The sequence below is a fragment of the Ambystoma mexicanum genome, chromosome 8, assembly GCF_040938575.1.
Source record: "Ambystoma mexicanum isolate Mex_15411 chromosome 8, UKY_AmexF1_1, whole genome shotgun sequence".
In the NCBI taxonomy this organism is placed as follows: Eukaryota; Metazoa; Chordata; class Amphibia; order Caudata; family Ambystomatidae; genus Ambystoma; species Ambystoma mexicanum.
Genome location: NC_090929.1, coordinates 1,597,858,829 through 1,597,885,539, shown reverse-complemented (window position 1 = coordinate 1,597,885,539; position 26,711 = coordinate 1,597,858,829). Strand labels below are relative to the sequence as shown.

The following is a 26,711-nucleotide window of genomic DNA, read 5'->3' as shown; positions in this document are numbered from 1 at the left end:
AACACGGTGGCCATGCATTACCTCGGAGGTGGTGTGGGGTCACTCCCTCCTGTTCAGGGAGGGAATGCAGCTCTGGTTCTGGGCAATTCAGGAAGCAATCTCCCTGGCAGCGGTTCATCTGGCTGGAGTGGAGAACATGGTGGCAGACGCTCTGAGCATGCAGGGTGCAGTCTCCCACGAGTGGTATCTAGCTCAGGAAGTCCTTCAAGAGATCTTTGCCCTTTGGGGAACCCCGCAGGTAGACCTGTTTGCGACCGGTGCCAACTGCAAGTACGAAAGGTACTGCTTGAGGGAATTTCCTCTGAGAAGCTCTAGGAGACACGTTTGTCATTGATTGGTTATTCCTGATTCTGTACGTGTTTTCCTCCGATCCCTGTCATTCTTCAAGTTCGCAGGCGGTTACGATGGTTCGGGACCCGCATTATCCTCATTGCTCCGGATTGGGCCAGGAGAGGGGGGGGGTACCTGGTCCTTCTAGACATGTCCATCTGTCCTCCAGTAAGTGTACCTCTCGCAAGAGAAGTTCCTTTCTTTGGGGGAAGGTCTGGTTCTCCATCCATAGGTCAAGAGTCTCAACCTTCATGCATGGTTTCTGAACGGTTGAGATCTAAGGATTGGGGCCTCCCGGATGACGTGATGGAGGTGTTGCTTTCGGCCAGCAACAAAGTCCCTGTGCCGTTGGCGTATGTTTTGCGACTGGTGCAGAAAAAAGAATGTTGATCCATTTCAGTGCTCAATTCCGGAGGTTCTCTCCTTACTTTCTTTTGGCCCACAGGGGTCTTCAAGTGGGAACCATTAAAGGTTACCTGGCAGCGCTTTCTACTTTTCAGCGCTCGTCCGAGGAATGCTCCTTTTTTAGGATTCCACTGATCACTCAGTTTCTGAAAGGGCTCACAAATGTGTTCCTGCTGTCGCCTTTTCAGGTGCTGGTCTGGGACCTTAATTTGGTCTTAAAGTTTCTGATGGGTGCTCTGTTTGAACCTTTGCACTCTTGTCCGTTGATATTGTTGACATTTAAGACCGTTTTCTTGGTTGCAATTATATATGCTCGAAGAGTGAGCGAGTTGCAGGCACTTTCTTCTAAACCACCCTTTACTTTGTTCCACAAGGACAGGGTTGTATTGAGAGTACGTCCGTCCTTCCTACCTAAGGTGGTGCTCCCCGCCTTCTATCCTCCTCCGCATCCTGGTAAGGACGAGGGGAGGCTGCATAGGTTGGATCCTAGGAGGGCATTGAGCTTTTATCTTTCTAGAATGTCCAGGGTCAGAGAGGATGACCAGCTCTTTGTGGGGTATACTGGGCATTGATTGGGCAAGGCTGTTTCTAAGCAGACCTTGTCTAGGTGGATCATCCTCACTATTTCAGAATGCTACAGGTTGGCGAGCAAGGACCCTCCTGAGGGTTTGCAGGCTCATTCCACCGGGGGCATAGCTACATAGACAGCCCTGCAGAGGGGTGTACTGGTAAAGAACATCTCTGATGCTGCAACGTGATATTCCTTACACACGTTTGTTAAGCATTATTCCCTGGATACTTCCCATGCTCAGGATGTTGCCTTTGGTAAGGCAGTGCTTTACTCTGCAATTTAACTGGTTATGTTTAAATTCTTCTCCCTCCTCTGCTCATCGATACTGCTTTGGGAGTCTGTCATAGATGAGGAATACGTTGGAGGACGCAATCCATTCGAAGAACAAATTACTTGCCAACTGGCAACGTTCTTTTGACTGGATGTTCCTCCAACATATTCCTAATCGACCTCCCAGCCTACCCCTCAAGAATTGCCCATGCCATTAGCTTTCGTTCCCTCATGGCTAAATGCAGTCGATGGCTGTATAATGGGCACATGTGTCACATGTTGTGACGGGGGAAAAACACGAACTGAGGCTACGGGCGCCGTGCGTGCTACTTATAACATCCAATGACCTCGCCCTCTGCCAACAAAGCAGCACAGCTGTGGACATTACATCTCATAGATGAGGACGTTGGAGGACCTTCCAGTCGAAAGTGTTACCAGTTGGTAAGCAACTTGTTCTTCTTGTGTGAACGACTATTTCCAAGAATAGTGAGAACTTTAGCTTTCTCTTTTGTGGGTCCAACACACACCACCCTATGTGGAGTATGGGGGTGGGGAGGGTTTACATAGTAACTCCTTATCATACTTCTCATATTCACTTTTTGTTACACCGACTAACTTGAACGGCTGGTGCCAGTAGTTACTGATTTTTATTTTTTTCTTTACTACCTTTTGTGCAGGGTACTAGCAGGCTGATCTCAGCTGCAGTACATCCCCATGGGTGACCATTTTCCCCAAATGGCCCCTTTTTTTATTTGTTTGCCTTTTCTTGTTTCTCAGTTCCTTCTGGGCTTTTACTCTGTTGTTCAAACTTGGTTCAAGTACTTTGTGTTTTTTGCCTTTGTCTGGCTTCAACCCTGAATCCCACCCAGGCTCCAGTGTGTCTGGAAAGGCAGGAAGTGAGGGAGGTTCCCGAAACTTCACTGTCCTTTGACTGTAGGTGTGCCCGAGTGCAACCAGTTCTGACTGGCTGGCTGGTGATTGACTGCCCTAGGGCTGTGAATGAAAGGGATTTCGTATAAAAGCAAAGATCTTGGGTCTATAGACAGTCGACCACTGCAACAAGACATCCGACGAAGACGAGCAGAGACGCCAGCAGCACCTTCCAGGACCGGAGAAGAACCAGTGAAACCTTGCTGCAGTGCTGACCCTATTTTCGTTTTGACAGGGAAGATCCGTCCAGGACGAGTTCCTCCCTTAGGCTGGTGGGACCAACTAGCCTCGAGACATGCTTCATTTTGGCTCATCCCCTGACTTGTTGCAACTTTCCTAGGCAGCAGAATCCCAACGATCGGGGAACCCTGGCCATCATTGAGTACATTGTCTGTTGAAGAACGAATCCGGCCAAAACTTCCTGGGCATCCTTGTGGACATCCAGAAGAAGGAATTCTTTATCACCAGAGTTCAGGACCGTGAAAAATCCAACCAGAGGGATTTGTTACTTCTTGGCACAGAGAGCAGGGCGCCAAAACCACAGAGGGCCGCCGAGTCTAGTGAAATCCATTGCTGCTGTGTCCCTCTCCAGAGTGCTGCCGCAGGAGCCTGCCAGGAACAAGAGTCTGCATCACAGCATCAGGAAGGAATCCAGCTGGAACATCTTCAATTCTAAGGTACAGTGGAGCTTGGGGTATAACTACCTTTTTGCCATTTTGTAGTGCTTCCGGGTTTGGGGAAGTATTATGTTCACCCATCTAGAGTTGACCTCAACTCACCTGTGCAAGCCTTCATGCTTGTGCTCCATCAAGTGGGCTCCCCTTGAGCTGCTGTTTTTTTTTTTTTTTTCTTTTTTTTTTTTTCAACCTACTCCTGACTGTTTGAATAACATTTTCTAAGAAAAGCTGCATCAGAGCTGCATCAGAACTGGAACTGTCACATTGACTTTGGCTGTCCTGGTTTCCTAAAAGCCCCTCTTCTGAAAACTACTGGCTTTGGCAGTGCTTGTTTCCTTACTGGTTTGAATTGTTGACACTATTATTGCTGAGATAAGACTGCCTACATCCCTCTGGGAGAAACTATCTATTGAAATAGTTGCTAAAGTGTGTTCTATCTTACTCTGAAACTTTACCTCCCAAACTCATTGTGTAAGGGTGATCTATTACCGATCTTTTATTGATGTCACTCCGTGTGCTGGAACTGTATAGCATAGAAAGAAATTACTCACTTGCATTATTGTTTCTGAAAATAACTTTATTCCCTCTTCCAATGAATATTAGTGGTTGCTGCTTTTTAGTGTAATTTGCCTTGTGTATTTATAAATAATTAAAAATAATGTGTTTACTTGGAGCCTTGTGTTTACTGATTTCATTGTGCTACTCTACAGTTCACATTACCCCTCTTAAGAGACGCTTGGCTGCTCAGCCACCCTACTGACTTGTGTAGTACAGATCTGTATTAAGATTTGGGTGTCTAATACCAAGAAGTCTTGTGGAGTCCCACACCACTTTGACTTTACAAAATCTTTGGTAACAGTAATGAAGAGTGCTGTAGAGAAAGTTAGAAAGGAAAATGGTCCTACACTTGGGAGGACCCAGCTAGTGCACGTTAAGGGAAGGAGGACTAATGTCTAGCGAACCTGAAGCCTGTGAGTTTCAAACCGGCAAGTAAGAAGCAGCTGCTGAAACCTGGGGATCCTCCGTCGAGAGGATTCGGCCAACCAGCAAGAGAAGAAAGCAGAGGGCAGGAAGCCGTGCCATGCATGCTCACAGTCAATGAAGCAGTGGCATGACCCAGGCGAGATGGACTGTGCGGCCCTTGAATTACGCAGAGACTGCTGCCGCACACATGAGAACAGAGGGAACGCTGACCCGGTGACGCAGCTCCATTCAAAAGGAGGTAACTGGGAGAGCAGGAGACCCGGGGATGAAGGGCGTGCACTGTAATTGCATTAATTGGACAGGTCACAGTTAAGAAGTCGAATGTAACAAGTGTAGTAATCATACTTGTCAGTACTTGGAGTGAAGATAACCACAGGGTTAATCATACTTGTGTCAGTACAAAGAAGGGTGAAAATAAACACTGGGCCAATCATACTCGTCACTGTACTGAGAAGAATTCAGATACTCACCGGGCTAATCATACTCTTCCCAGGACTAAGAAGTGTGCAGAGAACGACTGGGCTAATCATACTGGCCCCAGTACTAAGAAGAGTGAAGAAAACAGTTCAGAGCATCCCAGTATAGAAAGTCATAGAGAGAAACTGCGAGTTACAGCGACCCTGCAAGTTGCCATTGAGCATAAGGGTAAAACCCTAAGTTGAGAAACCAAGTAACATTTGTTCAGGGACACCCCGGGGGTGGAGGAGTCTCCTAGAAGAATTGAAGGAACTGGTTCAGAAAATGATGACAAACTATATGAAATTAAGCTATTGAAGCTGACCAATTCCGTCCAGGAGAAGGGTGCCATTCTCCTGGACTTCATTTGTTTTGTTTAGTGATCTGACAGGATAGACTAGTTTTTGACGGAGGATGGACTCTTGCTTGTGCACTACACATTTGATGATGATCAGTAAGTTGTGTGTTGGGTAGGGAAAAACTGTAGAATATGGATAGAAAGGCCTTTTCTTTATCATTTGAATAAAGAAACACATTGGACATGCCACCATTTGGTCCGTCTCCTCTTGACCTACCACAGTTTTTGCTTTCCTGTTTAACAAGATTAATTGGTGGTATTCAGTATGGACTGTAACCCTAGGCCACACGCTCACCCCCACCCCCACATTAGTCCAAGCCTTACCGCTCTGCTACCTACCTTGTTTGTATTTGGCTAGACTTCAGTGTATTTCCTATTCACCATAATAGGGTGCCTCCCAAAATCCATCCCCATGGTTGATTTTAGAAATCCTTAACTCTTCGTATTAAGTCCTGTGTTTACACCCACTCCCTTATCAGCTTCCTGTCTCATCACTGGCTTTCACCACATGTCTCCCCTTTCAGGTATACTTTTTGTAACATTAATTAACCTTTTAGAATGTGTAAACTGTTTTTCAAATATAATTACCATTTCTTCAATGATTCTCTATTTCAATGTTGGAAGGATTTTGAAATTTAGACAAGACTTTAATTTTGCGCTGATCTATTACTCAAGGTTTTCAAATTTTAGGCAATATGACAGCAATGGCTTTTACACTACAGTAAGAAAATGGCTCTCCTAGGAGACCCATATAAAGTTGTATGCAATTCTCCAGATAATGGGCATGAGATAAAATGCTCTTTTTATTTTTGGTCCAGATAGCGATTCATCCACTGTCCATATGTTTTTGCAGGCCACATGGCTGCTGGTTAAACGGTGTGCTGTTTATGGCTCAGCATGTTATCTATTTCATTCATGGTAACTTGCTTATTTTTCAGGTATCATTTGGATGGAGTTCGGTAAAGATTGATATGAGTTTTGCCAAGAGAGACCCTCGTCCTATTATTCCCTTTGGCTTGTCAGCTTTTGCTACCTCTTTGTTTGCATTGGGATTGGCACTAGGAACGACCATAGCAGTTGGGATGTTGTTCATTATACAGGTGAGTCTCTCAGGTTTTTCCTCATTATGACTTTAGTATAGGTATCGCTGGTCAATGGCTCCCCTTTGAAATTCTTGATTGCTTGGTACTCTAGTCTGCATTTTCTTAATTATATTCAAAACTATACTTGAGTGTAGTGATTTTGTAAAGGAAGCTCCTGCTTGCTAATATTCACTTGCTTGTTAGGCAGAAGGATGTGGTATTTAATCGGTATGTTCTTTACCTGTATAGACCACAACAGCTTTTTGTGATTCCTAGACTGTTTACATGGCAATATATAGCTTGGTTTGATTTATCTCCTGGGTGATTCATAGAGTACAGTTTTGCCCCATAAGTGCAAATCAAACCAAGGCATGCCGCCCTCTCCTATAGTATCTGTGACACCTACTTAAACTTTCACATGGGGCTGCACTGTCTGATCGGGGATGCTCGACGCCCATTCTGCTTCCCTGAAACCACCCTCCTTACTGGCTCTCACTTCTACTTTTGCACCTATTTATTGCCCACAGGATTGGACTAGATTTAGAGCACTCACCCCCACCCCCAAAGTCCACACTTGATTGCACTTATTCATGCTATCAAACCCTCAGAACTACAGCCCATGCACTTGTTGAATGCTGCGCCCCTTATCCACACCCTCTCCAAGCCCTCTGACCCCTTCCCTTGTTCACTTAATCAACTGCTTGGTAGATGGACCTACCAATCTGCAGTCCTCTGATTCCGTTTGAATGCATCCCCTAGTTCCTGTCCCATTCTCCCTCTACCCTTCCCACACCACCACCTCTTCCTTCAGCCGAACAAAGCAGTTCGCTCTGAATGCAGCTGTTGTACAAAACCACTAAATAAAGGCTATTGTTGTTTAATCGGTCTTTTGGGTAAGCTGCAACCTGTGATACAGTTGCTTGCTTAGTTTTTAGTTCGCTTAGCTTTTGAAGTAAAGGAGTGTTGCCTTGTCAAGGCGATGCAAAACCTAATAGAACAAATTGTTGAGAAGAATGGATTTGAAATGTTGCTGGCTCAAGCAGATATTTCATTCCTTAGACAGTTGGTGCAGTAGCATGAATCTCTTGGACTACTCCTAGAAACTTCAGTGATAGCACATTTGATGGAGAGGCAATTAACGTTTTAGATAGTTGCTGAAATGGGATTCTATAGCATCTATTTCCATCTACATCTTTAGTGTTATGTATATTTTTTTTAATATTTATCATTTTTATCATTCTCTAATTTTAGAGACAAACGCATACAGATGTGCTCTATATAGATATGTTGAGAACAAAATATCTAGTACACCAATACTGTATAAGGAAAGTAAAACCTAACCGATTAAAATAGAGTATTGGCCACAACATAATAACTTGTAAATCTTAAATAAGAGAGAGAAGAACAAAGCAACAGGGAGAGGAATGGGGGTGAAGAAAGGGGGAGGGGGACGTACAGGTATGTAGATGACCAATACTTGAATACAAATTCCAAAAAATATAACAAACTAAATATGAAAATACAAATCATTGAAAGGACCCCATATCTCGTTCTCATCTAAATAATCTTTTCTAAGAAAATACACATTCCTCTTAGTTGACAGCAGGACCATTCCTTGTGTCCAATCCTCCTGCATCAGTTTATCTGAACTCTTCCATTTCTTTAAGATTTGTTTTTTCAACATTATCAGTGCCCTGTATAAACCCGTATTTCATCTTGTAAGAAACACGTGGAATCCCTGACAGCAGACCCAGGATGCTGATCAGTGGTGATCTAGGGATATTACAGTTCATCAAAAGATGTAAGACATCTTCCCAGTATCCCCTTATTTTCTCCTTTTCCTCAGATTGTCCACAAATAACTGGGGTTTGTTTCCCCTCCCCTTGTTTTCTTTCTATCTCCAAGGTATAAAGAGAATGGTCTCCTTCTCTTAACTGGGGTTTGTACCCCTCACAACACCAGAGGGAATAATTCCCTTTCCCTGGTTTCTTTCCACTTTCTCTCACAGCCAACCTGGTACACTTCTTTCCCAAGTACTGTGACTATGAAGAACAGTGTCTGCAAAATGTTCTTAATGGGTGCAAGCCCAGACTCTTTCTTCAATATTTTTTTCTTCCTTGTAGACTTGGTGTACTCCCCTGCAAAGTACTGTCATGCAGCACTATTGGTTTGAAAGTTCCTTTGCTATAGTTTTTAGGATCCCAGACCCTGTTTTTGGGGTTGTCATCGCACCTCTGTGCTTGCCACCGGTCCCTAAATTCTCTGCCCAATCGTGTACCTGACGGTCTTGTCTGTGAGGTTCTTGGGTCCTTTCTGGTTTCAGCAGTCTGCCTCAAAACTTGTGGTGCTTTGGCGGGATGTGCTTGGTTGGCGGCAGCCCTTTGGCACCAAACCTCCTCTGGATAGCAGTCTTGCTTCCCCAGCTTCAGGATCGCCTGTCACTGTTGTCTACCAGTGTGCCGTCACCTCTATTTTCTCGACCAGCTCCAGACCCTCCCGTTTCATTCCTGGTGTCCCGGTTGCTTCTCAGTTCCCTGCACGTATGGGAGCTTTCCTCATGGATCTCCAGGGAGGATGGTCTCTTTTTTGAAAGTCCTTAATCCCAATTATTTCCTGGTGGGGATATGCTATTTTAGTCTGGTCTGGTAACCTTTGTTCCACGGGATGCACCTCAGCACTCTGCACATCTTCCTCGTCCCAGTGTTGTAGTGGAGTTCACATGCGAGTTTCCCCTCCTCCTTGTCCTAGTACTTGAGTGGATCGGCCTTACACAAGTAAATGTGATTGTCATGGGGCTGCGGTAGGATTAAGACGTTAGAGGCTGGTGGAAGGGGAATAGTGGTAGGGTTATGCCACGTCTCTAAGTGTCGTCCCATAGGGGTGTCCTCTCCCCATTCCATCCATCCACTGAGTACCACCCCCAGGGGGACTATCTGGTAGCGGCATCACCTCTTTGGCCTCATGGGAAGGGGCTTCTCCCATGTAAGCAGTGATGACATCCTGGGATTCGTCACAGTATTTGTTCCCTTTTCAGATTTACAGGACCAGCAGAAATCGGAGGGTAAAAGCTTAGCTTTCATTCTCAACAGTGACCAATACAAGCAATGAATACTTCTCTACTGGGTGTACCGCAGATCCAAGTCCCGCATAATTTGAGAAATATTTCCACGTATGTGCGACCAGTCTTTATTTGAAATGGGGAAAATGGATTTCATATTCCCGTTATTGACTCTTTGAATCAGTAAGATGGAAGCTGGGAATGCTGCAAACGATACAACACTGAGGCAGGCGTAGATGCATTCTCAAATGATGGCTCAGTTCCGGTTCGCCATGTATTGTTGCATTGAATGGGCCAAAGACAGATGTAAAGACTGGATAATATTTTATATCTCTATATATTAGGCATCCTAATCTTATATTTGAAGTGTAAAAAGCCAATGTCTGCCAATACATCTCCAGTCAGAACATCCTGGAGTTTCCAGATTCCCGATATTTTTGCCAGGAGCACAAACCTAATGGTTTATTTTCCCATTTAATAGCCAGATTATACCAAAGACATGATTCCTGTGACAACAGGATTTTGTTTATCCAAATCTTTCAAAGTTTTTCAGATATTTAGAGTATGAAATGCTGCTGGTGGCACCAAACTATTTATCCAACGTTTATCCATTATCAACAGACATTCCACAGGGTCGGGAGATGCTGTATCTTTTCCAATGGGCACTCATGGTGGGTTTGATCTAGAGCGTATATTAAGGCAGCAGTACAATGTACTGCAATGTGTATGCTGCATGGTAATTTTTTTTAGTAGTTGAAAACCAAATCCTCCTTCCTTGACCGGAAGTTGCAGGATCTTAATTGAAATGTGGTGTCTTGACGCTTCACCCAACATGAAATAGTTGAATATCTTCATTATTTTGTTAGGAAAAGGTAGTGGAAGCATGTGAAATGTTTTGGACAGGTGTGGTAGGTCAAGAGGAGGAGATGGTCCAAGTGGTGACATTTCACAGTATATCTTTTATTAAAGTTATAAGAAAATGCCTGTCTATCCCTATTCTAAGTGATTTTGCTGATTAACGCTAGAACTATGGTGCTCGTCGACCGTAAGCAATAGTCCGTCCACTGTCCCAAAACTAACCTACGCTGACCCTATCACTTTAGCAAAACACAAAAGAGGTCCGGGAGAACGACTCCCTTCTCCCAGACTAGCTTTCCCAGTTTCAATTAGCCATTTTTAAATAGTTCTTGGTGACTTGCTGAACCAGTTCTTCAAAGCGGCGACTCCACCTCCGTGATTTTCCCTTTTCTCCTTGAACAAATATCACTTGGTTTATCACTTTAGGGTTTTGATGCTTATCCTTATTGGCAACTTGTAGTGTCTCTTTATTACTTCCTTCACTTGTACCCTAGATGATGCGATACTCTACTATTCCTATTCAATTGAATCTATAGCCATTCATTTCCTTTTGATACTTGTTTGTTTACTGGGACGAGTAGGCTGAATCCCTCTGATTCTCCCTCCTACAAATAATTAGGTCTTCACTGGCAGGATTATGCTTCGCCTCATATATATTCAGACCCTTAGGAATCTCTCCCTCCCCTTGCCCTCCCCCTCCTGTCCCTGCCCCTTAACCCATCGGAGAAATCACCTCCTTCTCACTCTTCCCCCTTAACCGCTTCTCGACCCCCCCCACCAACAAACTACCCCTTCATACTCCTTCCCCTCGCTGAAAGCGGCATGTCCCGCCCTCGCAAGAACAGTAGCTTCATCTCCCTCCCCCTCCGACCCCTCCCCACCCTCTCACACCCCTATAGCACCAAAACTCACAAAAAAGAAAACAAGACTGGTCCTCTTCCTCTACTCTCTACTCCTCACCACTCCTACCCTCAACCCGTCCTCACAATCTCTCCCTCCCCAGCCCCTCACACTCCCCCTCCCCCACCTTGACCTTGCCCTGCTTCCACCCCCTCTCTCGACTTTCCCCCTGCGCACCAGAACCCCTAACTCATTCCAGACTCACTGCAATTCCGAGCTCCCTAAACCCCCACACCCACTGACCATCTTTCCGCTCGCCTGCCCCCCCTCGACCCTATACACATCCCTCACATATCCTCTGCCACTCGCTTACTCTACCCAGCCTCCACTGACGTAACCCCATCTCCCGTTGCTCAAAATCAACTATAACCCTGCCCCGCCTCCCTATCCCACCTCACCCTGTCTCAGCGACCCAGAATGTTCCACCCTCACCCTCCTCCCCTTGCATCTCCCAAGCTCCTCGTGCTTCCACTCTGATGACCTCACTAAAACCATAATCCCCTCAAAGTCAACTGCCTCCTTTTAATGCCCGCTCCGTAGCAAGAAACAGACATAGCATTTTCGATCTCCTGTCTTCTGACAAATCCGACCTTGTCTTTATCACCGTAACCTGGTTCTCCAGCATGGGGTCTGGCATGGATTCACATGCTCATGAATATTCCCCGTCAGGCCGGGAATCCTCGGTATAGAAAAAAATCAGTATCAGTTTCGTTTCTGATCTGTCTTTCTTAGTAGTAACCAATCACTGGTCTCTGGATCATACTGCCCCCAGCCAATGACTGCCCTCTCTCTCCAAGCCCCGCCTCTGGCAGCCATCCTTAGATTTTTACCAACACGTTCAAGTGTTGGGTGTCCTCGTGCTGTAGCTCTCGAGCTTTTGCTGCGTTTTTGCGCTTTTTCAGGAGATTTTTCTCATTTTTCGGTTAAATGGAGCCTCAAGATCCACCGTTTCTACATCCGATCAACAGGGACCCGTTTCGGAGTTTTCTACGCCCCTCAAGGGTGAAGATTTCGTCGAGTTACGCTTTTGGAGGATTCCAGAAGTTCTGAGGCCTACCCTGGACATGGCCCAGGAGAAAGGAAGCGCGACGCACGGGAAGCTGTTCAGGACCTGCCCTGGATGCCAGCTTCAGAATGTGTTCAAGGAGGACGAGCATTCGTTATGCCTCTGTCTCCATGAGGACAAGACGCACGTGGAGAAGGACTGTGCGTTTTGTGGGAACATGTCGGAGCGGACCGTGAAGGATCGTCGCCTCCATCTCGCCAACTGGCTGGAAGGGAAGAGCCCGTCAGGCGAGAAGAAGAAAAAGAAGTCTCAGCGATCTTCTAAGTCCTGTGAGGGCACCCCAGCGACGGGGGCCCAACAAAAGGCCAAGCACCGTGGGCACCGGGAACGCCGAACGGTCGGGCTCCTTGGCTGCCAGGCAGGGCGCATCATCCCCAGCGCCATCAACCACAAGCCAACGCTCGGGCTTGGTTAAGAGGAAGTCCGAGAACCCGGCGAAGCTTCTGGAGAGGCCCCGATCGATCTCTAAGATTCCGGCAGAGGGGGAGCGAGGCTCGGACCGGCGTACAGAAGGTGACGATGGCCTTAATTCACCCTGCTAAGACCTCGATTGAGGATGTCGCAGTGGCCCTGGCTCAGCCTGTGGAGGCTACGCCAGTGGAGGCGACCTCAGGATCCAGAGCTTCCCTGCCACTGCAGAGGGAGTCGTCTTCAGGCCCATCAAGAAGACCCCCACGAAGTCCCCGTTGGAAAAGGAGGGGGAGCGGCAGGTGGCCATCATGGATATGGACACGACCTCTGAAGAAGAGCTCATCGAAGTCATGGAGGGGGCCCAGCCCATCGGGAGGGATCCCGACGAGGGCGACGACGAGAGCGATGGTGTTGCCAACAAGGTTCCTCAAGAGCCCTTGCGCTCGTCGTTTCCGGTGCCGCAGGACACTTCGGCGGCCATTTTGTCAGCGATTCAGTCCTTATGCTCGGAGATAAGGACAAGGTTGACCCCCCCCCCCCCCCCCCGACGGAGGTACCTGAGCCAGACGCGATGGGGGAACCGGAGCCGGGACCTTCGGAAAGTCCACCGCATAAGAGGACGACGCATCCTCCACCACCTCTCCCACCTCTGCGGCCTGCTCTGCCTTCCCCCTGGTCTACTACCCACGGGGATGATACAGGCACGGACATGGCTATGACAGGTACAGATGACGACGGAGGCGACGACGGGACGTGTCGCCCCCTGCTCGGGCGTCCCCGCCCGACGAGATTGGATCCTTCCATGCCATGATTTCTAGGGCATCCGAGCTCTTCCAGCTCTGCTCCAAAGAGAAGGAGGGGTTCCTTTACCAATGGCGCAAGGCTAAAAGGAAGATGGTCCTCGCCGTACCACTTCTTGATGACATCTGGGATGAGGGGCTCGCCCTCCTCAAGAACCCTGCCACGGCGCCTGCAAAGATGGACCGGGCAGAGAAGTAGTTCCGGGTCCCCGACGCTGCCCCCTTGTGCCTTCGAGCGCAACCTACCCCAGATTCGGTCGTCTCGGCGGCAGCAAAGAAGAAAGCTGGGGGGAGGGGCATCGGCCTCAACATCAACTTGGAAAGCTGGACACGATGGGACGACAGATCATCTCATCCGCAGAGACGACTATCAAGGCGGCCAACGCCCTGGCTATCGTAGCCCGCTACGACAGGGTGTTGTGGTTCAAAATCGCCCCTCTATTCGACTTCCTTCCGGATGCCAAAAGGGCTGAGGCCCTTAATCTTACAGGAAGTTGAGATTGCTTCGGACCACGCCATCACGGTGGCAACGGACATCGCCGACACTGGTTTCCATCAGTTGGGCAACAGCATTTGCCAGAGACGATGAGGATGGCTCAAGGCGACGGATTTCTGCCAGGACGTACAAACCAAAGTTTTGGACATGCCCTTCGACGGGAACAACCTGTTTGGGAAGGCGGTTGATGAGTCCCTTCAGGCTATCAAGACAGACACAGAGACTGTCCGGGCACTGGGAGTGCTCCAACGACGACGGCCGTCCTTTCGGAGCTCTGGAGGCAGACAAGGTGCCTCCAAGAGATCCGGCAGTGGCTCCTCGACTTACCGCCAAGCGGTAAGATCTTCGTCTCAGGAGGCCTACAGAGGACGCGGCAAGTCAGGTGGTGCCTGTTGTCGTCGACCGGGAGGTCAAGGAGGCAAGGCGGCCTCCAAACAGGATTGAACCGACCGTGGTGTCGGGCCCCCGCCGAAGCACCCCGGTGGGAGGCCGGCTGACGAGGCTCGTCAATGTGTGGGAGTCCATCTCCACCGACCGTTGGGTGCTGGACGCCCTGGCCCAAGGGCACGCCCTCGAGTTCCAGAAGAAGTGCCCTTGCGTTCCATCCGTGGCCAGGAAGGAAAATCGCGTCCCTCAACTACTGTTGGAAGTAAGGGCGATGCTCAAGAAAGGTGCCATCGAGCTCGTCCCAAAGAGGCTTCGGTGCTCCGGAGTTTACTCAAGGTACTTCCTCGTCAAGAAGACAGGAGGATGGCGCCCCATCCTGGACCTGCGACGACTGAACAAGTACATCAAGGCACGGAAGTTCCGGATGGTCACCCTCCAGCACGTGCTGGGACAGCTGGATGAGGGCGATTTCCTGTCGTCGTTGGACTTGGAGGATGCGTACTTCCACATCCCCATTCTAAAAAGACACCGAAAGTTCCTCCGGTTCGTGGTCCAAGGGCGGCACTACCAGTTCAAGGCCCTCCCGTTCGGATTGAAGTCGGCACCCAGGGTGTTCACCAAGTGCCTCGCACCGGTTGCGGCGCGGCTGCGCCTGCAGGGGATCCACATCTACCCCTACCTGGGCGACTGGCTCATCCGGGCAAGGACAAGGGAGCTTGTCGTGGAGCACACTGCGAGGACCGTCCAGCTGCTCACGGACCTGGGGTTCTCCAACTTTCCAAAATCCCACCTGGTCCCGTCGCAAGTCTCCCTTTTTCTGGGAGCCAAGCTCGACACAGTGGCGAGGCTGGCCTCGCCGTCGGAGGAAAGGACCAGGACCATCCTGGGCAAGGTGCAGCGTCTGCTGGCCACGTACATGGCCAGGTTAAGATCTATCAAGTTCCTCCTTGGGATGATGTTCTCCTGCATTTATCTGCTGCGCCTTTGCAGGCTTCGGATGCGCCCCTTACAAGAGTTCCTCGACGCCTGCTGGGTCCAGTCGACGGGCAGCTTCGAGGACAGGATCCCACTCAACGAGACGTTCCGTCAGGTGATCCGGTGGTGGGGTACCCGCTCTCATCTGTCGGCGGGCACGGACTTTCAGACCCCAGCTCACCAGGTGACGGTGACGACGGATGCCTCCCTGGAAGGTTGGGGGAGCGCACTCCGGAGATCTTCACGCAAGAGGCCTTTGGCTCCCGGAGGAGAAGTCACTCCACATCAACATCTTGGAGCTCCGCGGAGTGTTCTGGGCCCTCAGGTCTTTTCTTCCGTCCCTCAAGGGCAAGGTGGTGAGGATCTTCACCGACAACACCACGACAATGTTCTACATCCGGAAGCAGGCGGAACCAGATCCCCTGCCCTATCCAAGGAAGCCCAGGATCTGTGGCATTGGGCCGTCGCCCAAGGGATGTTTCTGGTGCCTTCATCTGGCAGGAATAAAAAAACACCATTGCAGAGAGCTGCGCTCGTGCCACGAGTGGGAACTACGCCAGGATCAAGTGGATCGACTCTTCAGACGATGGGGCGAACCCCAGATCGATCTCTTCGCGACGGCGACGAACTCCAAGTGCCGGAGGTTCGCCAGCAGGTTCCCCCAGCCGAGGAGCATGGGCGATGCCTTCTCGTTTCCCTGGGACGGCCTATTTCTTTATGCGTTCCCTCTGTTGCGGCTCCGGCTCATCGACCAGCTCAAGAGGTCCCGGTGCAGGATGATCCTTGTTGCACCGGCGTGGCTGAGACAGATCTGGTTCCCGGACCTTCTGGACTTGTCCGCCTCCACACCAGTCAAGCTGCCGACGGACGCGGATCTTCTCTCTAGAGAAGGAGGCGCCATTCTTCATCACAACCCAGAGTCGCTGAACTTGCAGGCCTGGCTCCTGCAGCACTAGAGTTTGGAGGGTACGACATCCCAGCCGACTGCAGAGAACTTCTTGCAAAGGCCAGGGCGTCCTCAACTTTCAAGTGCTACGGACATAAATGGAAAAGGTTCTCTGTCTGGTGCTGTGCACAGAAGATTAACCCTCTGCGGATTACGGCCCCTCAAGTATTGCCGTACCTACTGTCATTGGCCAAGGCTGGACTAGCTCACGCTTCCATCAAGATGCATCTGGCTGCCATCTCAGGATACACCAGAACTACGGGACGGGCGTCCTTGTGGTCTCATCGGCTGGTGAAGGAATTTATGAAAGGATTGTTCGGATCATTCCCGCTGGTGAAGGCCCCTGCCCCGGCGTGGGAGCTCAACGTGGTGCTGACCAGGCTCATGGGGGTGGGGGGCCCATTTGAGCCTATGCATTCGGCACCGTTAAAGTTTCTGTCGTGGATGACAGCTTTTCTCATGGCCATCGCCTCCGCACGACGAGTGGGAGAGATCCAGGCCCTATCTTGCAAGCCACCATACTTGACTTTTCACGAGACGAGGGCGGTGCTGAGGATGCACCCCTCCTTCATGCCCAAGGTGCTTTCGGGCTTCCACCTCAACGAACCCTTGGTGTTGCCAGTTTTCTTCCCGTCGCCTTTGTCGCCGGCTGAGAGTAGACTGCACTCGCTGGACGTAGCTAGAGCGCTGAAGTTCTACGTGGACAGCACAAAGAGTTTTCGGAAGACATCACAGCTGTTTGTAAACTTTGGACCTGTGAATCGAGGGAAGGCTCTCTCGAAGGCTTACATTTCCAGATGGCTCTCCGGCTGCATCATGCACTGTCACCGGTTGGCAAACCGACCGCTGCCAGGCCGTCCGAGAGCCCACTCGACCAGAGCGATCACTGCTACCACGGCGTTCCTATCTGGTGTGCCCCTGCTCGACATCTGCAGGGCTGCGACATGGAGGTCGACACACACCTTCACGAGATTCTACTGCGTCGATCGGGACTCCAGGGATGAGTCCAGGGTCGGCCAAGCAGTGCTGCGCAACCTGTTCGCTTAAGGTGAGCCTGGTGAGGAGGTAAGAGATGCTTAATGTTGAGTTTTTATATTGCTTAATGTTGAGCCTGTTGCCACCTCCCGTGGTTGTGCATGTGTATACTGCTATGTATTCTTTTATTCATGAGCATGTGAATCCATGCCAGACCCCACGCTGGAGAAGGAACAAGTTACTTACCTGTAACTGTTGTTCTCCATCATGGGTCTGGCATGGATTCACATGCAAACCTTCCCGCCTACCCCTCTGAGGCTCTTCACTTGGTCATACTGCCACTTTATGTGCTACCAAATCTGAGGATGGCTGCCAGAGGCGGGGCCTAGGGAGCGGGCAGTCATTGGCTGGGGGCAGTATGACCCAGAGACCAGTGATTGGTTACTATTAATAAAGACAGATCAGAAACGAAACTGATACTGATTTTTTTTCTATACCGAGGATTCCCGGCCTGACGACGGGGAATATTCATGAGTATGTGAATCCATGCCAGACCCATGCTGGAGAACAACAGTTACAGGTAAGTAACTTGTCCCTTCTCCGACGACTTTGCCGCTGTTGCACATGAAGCCTTCCCCCGCCAGGCTACTCGCTCATCGCCCACATTAGACCCTCCAGAGGAGGTCAGAGTGGCAGTTCTCTTTAATTCTCATTTCTCTGTCTCACTCATCAAATCTCAGGCATGCATTCCCTCATGTGAATCCCTTCTAGTTAAACTCTTGCTAACTCTGACTTTCTCCCACTGCTTCCTACTTATCTACAGACCCCCTGGTTACGAAAGACATTCCACCCACAACTTCTCACTCTGACTCTGATTCTGTAGCCAGCATTCAAGTAAATCACCCCTCTTTCACTCCCTTTGGAGATTTCATTATCTGGTTGGATATTCCCCACCAACCCCATGACTCATCCGCTGGTCGACAGTCTTGATGCGCTCAACCTCTCCCTTCATATGACTGGTCCAACCCACTCAAAGGGGCACACCCTTGATGCAATTTTCAGCTCTCATGACCTGATTCATATATCCCGCCCCAAACCACTTTGTCATCCCCTTCTCCATCCTCCCCTCTCCCACCCCCCAGACCTCAATGCTGAAACAAAGTGAAGATCCTTCCTGACTTTGCCAAAGCCCTACTTATTTGATCCCCTACAACGCCCCCCCCCAACCCCACCTCCAGACAGAGCCTTAACCATCGACTCTTTCGACTCTTGGCTCAATAACTCACTAATTCCTCTCACCCCCTCGCGCCCCGTTTCCTCACGTTATGGACCATTACCCAAATGGTTCACATCCCACCTTAAGAACGCCAAAAAACAAAATAACTCAATGCAAATGGTGAGCATCCAAAACCAATCTCAGCTGATCCATGTTCGCCTTGCACCATCGGAACTAAAAAGCTGAAATCTGAAAGGCTTTTTTGGCTTTCAGATATCAGAATGAATGAATTCTCAGCTGTGGCAACCGCAGCAAAGAAATCCATCTCAATTCGTCAAACCCACTTGCACCTCTACCCAATCCACCTCATCTCAATCGCTCTCCCTACACTTCTACACCACTGCTCTTGACAGGACGACCTCCCTTAACAAACTGTCCCTCTCCCCTTCCCACAACCAATCAACCCAACAAACCCGCCCCCACCCCCAATTCGCCCACTTTCGACTCCTTCAAACCCATCTCCAGAGATGAGTTTCTTCACTTATTATCTGCCAGCAAACCGTCTGGACCGACCCCTGCCTCGCTTCCGTCCTAAAAGAAATATTCTGATCTACGTGGGCAGGAGAACATGCAAGAACCGTACTAAATGACTCCCTCACCTCTGGCATCTTCCTTGATGCCTTCAAAATTATGCATGTCAAGCCTCTTATTTCAAAATCCATCCCTTAACCCTAAAAACTACAGACCCATCTCGAACCCCAGATTCCTTGCAAAACTCATCGACGAACAGCATACTGCCAGCTCAACGCCTTTGTAGAATCCAACAACCACCTTGACCCCGCACAATCAGGCTTCATACTACAACATGGAACTGAAACCACTCTGACCGGCTTGATATTAAGGTCACTGCAGACTCTGACGGATGCGCTGCACTAATTCTCCTCGATCTCTCTGCAGCCTTTGACACACTTAATCACTCAATCCTCCTTGACCGCCTCCACTCCCTTGGAATCCGTGGCACTGCTCTCAAGTGCATCTCCTCCTTCCTCAGCAACAGGAAACAAATAACCCTCCTTTCCCCATTTGTCTCAGCTGCTCGCTCAGTTAACACTGGAGTACCACAAGGCGCATGCCCATCTGCTCTCCCGTTCAACCTCTATATGACCACCCTTCCTGGAATCATCCGCATTCACAACATCTTGTGCTACAACCACGCTGACGATACGCATATCATCCTAAGAATTCCCAATTCCGGCACCAACCCCCTACCCAACCTCGAAGCCTGTCTTCAAGATAATGACCGATAGATGACAAACCACATCCTCTTAAACCCCATTAAAACCGAAATCGTGGTGGTCGGCAACACTGCCCTTCTACCTCATCCACTCCTAAAGCCCCGTCCCTGCAGTGCACATGACTGGCCCATTATACCTGCAAGAAAAGATAAAACCATACCTCCCATCCCGTACCCTAAGATCAAGCAGTGCCCTCCTTTTAGCAATTCCAACCTCTAACTCTGTCAGGGTCAGAGGATCCGCCTTCTCATACTTGGCCTCAACTCTGTGGAACTCGCTTCATCACATATACGACACACCCAAGACTATGACATTCCGCAAAGCTCTAAAAACGTGGCTCTTTCCGTAATACCAACCACGAGCTGTGAAAGTGCCCACGAAAGTGTTAGAAACCCTAGCAACCTGACGACTAATTCTCAATGAAACTCGCAACAACGTCATCAATGAATACGCTCATTAAGTTTGGCTATAAGCAACCGCATGCCCAAAATCCAGAATAATATCCATAGATCATAACGTCAAGCAATTCCCTCTCCCTACTAATATCCACATATCCTTGCCAGTATCCTTGTTGCCTCGCCACCATTCTAAACCTGCAACAAGTGTTGTCGCTGAGTACCCCCCTTGTCTCCCGTGCTGTCGCTGTGTACCCAGCCCCCTCTAGTTCATGTGATGTCCCTGTGTGCCCCTACCCTCCAGTCCCCTGTGTTGTCACTGCACACTCCCAGCCCCCTCTGGTTCCCTGCAATGTCGCTGTTTGCCCCCAGTCCCTAGTTTCCCCTTGATGTCGCTTTGTTTCCACAATGCCTCAGGACCCCATGGTGGACTTTGTGCCCAGACCCTCTGGTTCCCGTCTCGCCACTGCACCCCCTTGCCCTCTGGTTCCCCATGATGTCAGTGTGACACTGCGCCCCAGCTCCCCTAAGATATCACTGTGTGCCCCATGCACCTCTCGTGTCCCGTCTGTCACTATGTGCTATATAAATGCCAAATAACATAACAGAATCCTTCGCTTATTCACACACTTCGGTACAGTTACTGCTTTGCTAGGACGAGTAGGTGGTGTTGCATACTGTTATGTTCATGCCTTGGAGTCAAATATGCGAGTGAAGCCGTTCATGGGTTTCATAAGTCTTTACTGGGTTAGGTCTACAGGTAAGTACATGAGGATAATAAGATAAAGTACATAGGCAGGGAGAGACATCCACCGGCCCCCTCTTCCATTCAGTGCCAGGTCCCAACTGTTTCTCTAGGAACACTCACAGCACAGTAGAACATTCATGCTGGTTCCAGTTCAAACATTCTAGATCAACACTCCAGCTATGACACAGGCACACATACCATGGACAGGGGCAGATCAAAACCTAACACATCTTCCCCCTATATAAGCAGACAACAGGATAAAAACACAGGGAAAAGATGCACAATTGCTCCGAACAAAATTCAATAATGACCACAGGGGTCAAATCCTCCTCAATACAACTCTACCAGCCAAGCGACTGCTCAGAGCAAACATTTGCTAACTTCACTATACCTATAAATCGCTAAGCACCAACCATGGACATTCATCAACTCTGCAGCGGGCCCCACCACAGACGTCTATTACTAGGGAACCAGCCCTCATTCTCAAAACCAAACCAAACCACTCAGATACCATACTATCATCATCCATAAACCCTTAACAAGGTGTACAAGGACACCATAAGAAGCTAATCACTTCCAACTGTTTCCACCAACACAGGATACGAATTTCTACAAATAATGTTTCACGCTCCCAAAGTAGCGTGAGTGGGACACACATCCCAATACACTATCACACCAAATGCACCTAGTGCGAAGGATACCAGTTCACCCAGAACAAGAACCTTTTACTGGGACCATACATCCCACTGAAACACCATAATGACAGAATGCACCCAGTGCGAAGGATACCAGTTCACCCAGAACAAGAACCTTTTACCGGGACCATACATCCCACTGAAACACCATAATGACAGAATGCACCCAGTGCGAAGGATACCAGTTCACCCAGAACAAGAACCTTTTACCGGGACTATACATCCCACTGAAACACCATAATGACAGAATGCACCTAGTGCGAATGATACCAGTTCACCCAGAACAAGAACCTTTTACCGGGACCATGCATCCCACCAAAACACCAAATATCAGTATGCACCTAGTGCGAAGGACACCAGTTCAACCAGAACCTTTTACCGGGACCATGCATCCCACCCAAATAACCAAAATATTGTTACCACCACAACACAACCACTTCACTCACCACATGTCTCTTACTATACAAGTAAAGATAAATTGAGGGTATAAGAATGGTAAGCGAGAGTTCAACACTACTACCGAGTCCATATTCTTTACCCTACAAAGTCCTTTGTGTTTGATGAACCTGTGAATGAAAATGTGGTTAGCCAAAATAACATACATAATGCAATACATCATGTCACACACGAGAAACTGAAACAGAGGCCACGACAACCATCACATCCAACCTCTCACAGTCACACAACCCTGAAAGTCCTAGCAACAATTTTGCAACGAAACGGTCTAACAGGCCTCACATGACATTTTAATCCTTTATCAATCTTAACACCACAATAACCTTTAGGATAACATCACAGCAATACAAATCCGCCTCTTTCCTTTTGACAGAAACACAAAACCCCAATAAGCAGAAAACAATCAGCATAGCCTTTTTTTTTTTACTCACGCCAAACACGATGGCTGCACCAAGTATTTGTTTAAACATACATTACATTTGTGTGTACCTGTGGAAGAAAATTAGTTGAACATATAGTGCATCAGTTGTAACCGCAATTGCATTTACTTTACTTTAAGCACTACAGCAGTTGTTTTGCTCAACACCCAACATTTTAACATTGTTGTGTGCAACTAAACATTATACCTAACCACATAACCATGATGGCATCTAGTATGCCCAAATAGCTACTAACCAATGACATCTCACATGCACCGCTAATGCACATCCTATGCCAGTCAAAGACTTAAATTGTACAATTCAAATGTACTACTCACGCTAAACAGTGACGTAATTTGCACCTAATGCACTAAACCAAAAGCATCTAAATTGCAAAATGTGTAGCTCCTATGCTAAAACAATGGCATCACCAAAGCAAACTATGGCACCACTAATGCCGAACAAATGGCACCTCTTATGCTCTAAGACACAACTTATGTCAAACCATTAGCATCTGATATGCTAACACAGGCACAACCAATGCCAAACCAATGGCACCTTCTAACCTAGACTACTGGCACCACTTCACAAACAGACACTGCCTCTAATAATAATGATGCTAAGCCATGCATTAATAAATTACTCTGCCCTTCCCATAACATACCAATAGAACGAATCAAACTTAAGTGGGCAACAATGCAATGTATTAATAAACGCCTCCCAAACCCAACATTTAAAGTCCTCAGAGCCCCTTTGGTAAGGTTCCTAGGAAAAAATGCAAGGTTACATAACGATACATTGGAATGTATTACATCACTTTACCAAAATTGCCAATTTAAAACAAATGGTAATCCCACAGTGTCAAATGCTCAACCCATTATGGATTGACCAGAATAATTGCCAAAAGTCAGCCACTCCCATATATAACTCCCCAGTACTTGAGTTTAAAGTGCAATCCTTCCAGAAGTAGTGGCACATCACTTCATGTCCAAGTTCACCGCTGTACTTCCCATGAACGTTCTCGCAGAAATTCCCATGACTCTGCAACATGTCATTGTATTAATTCCAGCATCGACATGAATATTTGCTATTGTTGTACTTGTCGGCAAAATCCACAAAAGAAAAATTCAAGACAACATCCTGCATCTCAAACCGCACGGCCTGGAAACTAACATAGGCAAAGTTCCATATCTGAATGCAGTACTTCAATGCATCGTCTATACAGCTCACTGGCTGTTGTAACTTCCCATTTCTAACGTGTTTCCGTATGAAACACGGAACTGGGGCACGTTTTCCACGTTGGAAGGTTCTTTTTTCTAAGCTTTCTAACACTGTTCGTCGCGCTCACAGCGCTGCCGGGTCCTGGAATGCTGGAGGGAGCATTCCACATTAGCCATCGCCAACTCCCCCAGCATCAAGGTGACGTCACCATTGCGATGTCGAGGTCGGCCACGGAAGGAGAGCTCCGCTCCAACCGTCGTCCTGGGCCGCCGCAGTGGACACGCTCACCAAGACTCACACGGCGCCGCACAGGCCATCATGACAACGCAGCCGCCTGCACCGCACGCACCACGGCCCACAAGAGGAGCAGCCAGCAAAGAAGAGGTAAGTGCCATAACCTTGAAGTCTTGCTCCCAATACAGATGGCACCAGTTGCGCCGCATTACTATGCAATTTGGGCGTTGGGACCGGCAGCAGTTATACATTGTTGGTGGTAGGCACACCTGCACGCTCCTCACGAGCCCTTCATCAATGTCCAGGGGCCATTAAATTAGCCAGCCCATACCCACTATCTAGCGCTCCCTCAGGGGAAACACTCTTGTCAGGTGGGTGTCCAGTAAGGCTAATACCCCGACTGATGGGTCCTTTAGAGTTCAGTGCCCCATTAAGGTGCAAGCCAACCCCCATTAAATTACTGCTTGGCGCAGTCTATTACCAACTCTGGCAAATGGGGCACGCTCACCTCATGGCCAGGAGACCGCTTGGGGTGGCCGGTGGATGTCTCCTGCTCCTCTGGTGTTCTGCCTACTTTCTTGATGCATGTGCCACCTGTCACCGGGCTCCTTCTCCTGAAGTGCAGCCTTTCCTCCTTATCCTGCTCTCTTTATCCAGTGACCGTCCCCAGAGATAAATCCTCGTCGCCAATGTTATGTTCATGCCTTGGAGTCAAATATGCGAGTGAAGCCGTTCATGGATTTCATAAGTCTTTACTGGGTTAGGTCTACAGGTAAGTACATGAGGATAATAAGATAAAGTACATGGGCAGGGAGAGACATCCACCGGCCCCCTCTTCCATTCAGTGCCAGGTCCCAACTGTTTCTCTAGGAACACTCGCAGCACAGTAGAACATTCATGCTGGTTCCAGTTCAAACATTCTAGATCAACACTCCAGCTATGACACAGGCACACATACCATGGACAGGGGCAGATCAAAACCTAACACATACTTAATCACATATTTCATGGTAGTTAAATTGCTTCACTGAGATGAGTAGGCTACAGCAGCTTTGTTTTAGGGAGCAAAGAATTGTCCCCTTCAGATCCCCATTAACATGGCAAGCTGGTTTTAAAAGGTCCAGTGGGAATTTGACATCAAGTTTGAATTTTCCTTGTAAGCTATGGCACGACTGTGTATTTAAGAGAATTTGGCCTTCCCTATTGTTTACCCGCAGAGAAGCCTGGCAATGTGTAAATTAGTTGAGCATCCTGGTTTTGTGACAACCAAATGTTGGAATGGTGCATTGCTTCTGACTGGAAGATGGATGTCCTCCAAGCTCCCAACTACGGTCTAAGAATCGGGTTCCTTCAACAGATCTTGGCCAATTTCTGGGCCTTGTCTTGAAGTGGTGAAAGACTCGCCTGAGGAAGAGCAAAGCTCTTCTGAAGAATCACTTGAGAACCTGTAGTTGCCGTGAAGTTCCAGGGAACTCTGCACAACCCAGATGTCTTACAAGACAAGAGAACACCACACCAGTGCACTTTTCCCTTGAATCAGTGGACAGCTGGGTTACTTATCCCCACAACTTTTTTACCATTTGAATAGCCAGGCTCCCCTCCTGCCTGCAACCCTGACGTTCCTGAAAAGGACATGTTGTAAGTATGTTCTGAAACCTTTCACTGCCCAAGACCACTTCTTGCCTGCCTTTAACCGCTAGGCCACTGACCATCCCACTTTGGCTGACCCAACTACTATCCCGGTTCATCTCAACTCCAGTGATGACATCCAGGGTTCCTTGAGGATTCCTTGAACATGGATCGCAATCCCATTCACTATACCTCGTCTGCAGATTTCTGCTTTTTCCTCCTCCACTTTACGCCTATAGGAATCCATTGGGTGCAGCTGCACATAGCTGTGACCAGTGCAGATTCTGTTGGGTAACTTAGGATTTACGACTCATTTTGTGTTCTAACATTCATTGACTGTAGAAGTCTTTTATTCCTGAGAAGTTAGTACCGGTAATGTATAAAGTCGCTAATGCCACACCTTTTATATAAAGTTTACATTTTTACTTGTATACAGTGTGGACATTGTATATTTATGCATGTTGCGCTAAATAGTTTAACTCTGCTCTTCACCTTTCGATAGTATAGCCCCGACTGTTGTAATATCCTTCTAAATCCCCATTGAGTCTGGCATTTACAGAGAAGCAACAGAACCAAGGGTCGATAGATCTTCCTGAGACTTTGTTAGGGAGAATTCTCAGAAATATGCTAAGTCACCCTACCTTAGCGACCCCCAACAACTTTGCTTGATTTGAGGACTTGGATTTTTTAACCTGGAGAGTGAGACCCTTTTTTCCCCCCACTCTTATGTATTTTAATGTTGTTTGGTACACTGTTTCTTTTTGGTTAGGGAGTCTGACAAACTTCATAGGCATCATCTTTTACGTTGTCACACAGCACCTTCAGTGCAGTGGCACAGGGAAGTATTCCAGGTTTCCCCAAGGTTTAAATACCTTCTCTAGGATAAACTACTGTTTCCCAGAGCAGTGAAAAGGGAAATTGACTTTACTTAAATTATAACTTTCTAGACCCAGCACACACTATCTTGGAGAGGTTACTTAGTTTCCCCTCTGTCTAGCTTCTCACGTGACACTTTTATGTCACCCTTCCCTCACTGAATGGCTGGTGGCAGTGGTTTACATTTTACTACCATTATGGGATTTTACCGCGGGCTGCGTTCGCAGCCAGGATAATGCACTCATGGGTGCCATTTTTGTCAAAATGGCCCTGGTCGTAGTCTTTCAACACTGTTTTGTGGAAAGGTCCTTCTTGAGATTTACTTTGCACGCCAAACCAGGCTTGGTCCCTTTTGTTCATTTTTCCTTTGGCGGTATTCACGAGTGAAGCCTGCCTCTGGCTCCAGGGTGTCTGGTGGGGGCAGGAAGCAAGGGAGGTGCCCGGAACTCCATGTGCTTAGTCTCCTAGGAGACAGGAAAGCACTCTTAGCTGATTGGTCGGTTGGCTGTTTGGCAAGTACAGCCACCCTGCTGGGTGACTGACAGCTAGGCTGGAATGAATGGGAGCAAGCTGCATAAAAGGCAAAGCTTTT

General features: G+C 48.3%; 1 protein-coding gene across 1 annotated transcript in view; it reads left to right on the top strand.

The window, feature by feature from the left end:
• The window catches only part of ZDHHC6 (zinc finger DHHC-type palmitoyltransferase 6), a 395,617-nt gene that overhangs the window by 67,776 nt on the left and 301,130 nt on the right, over positions 1-26,711 (top strand). The window contains exon 5 of the mRNA XM_069611791.1: positions 5,920-6,081. Coding sequence (XP_069467892.1) covers positions 5,920-6,081 — 162 coding nt within the window. The remainder of the gene's footprint in view (positions 1-5,919; positions 6,082-26,711) is intronic.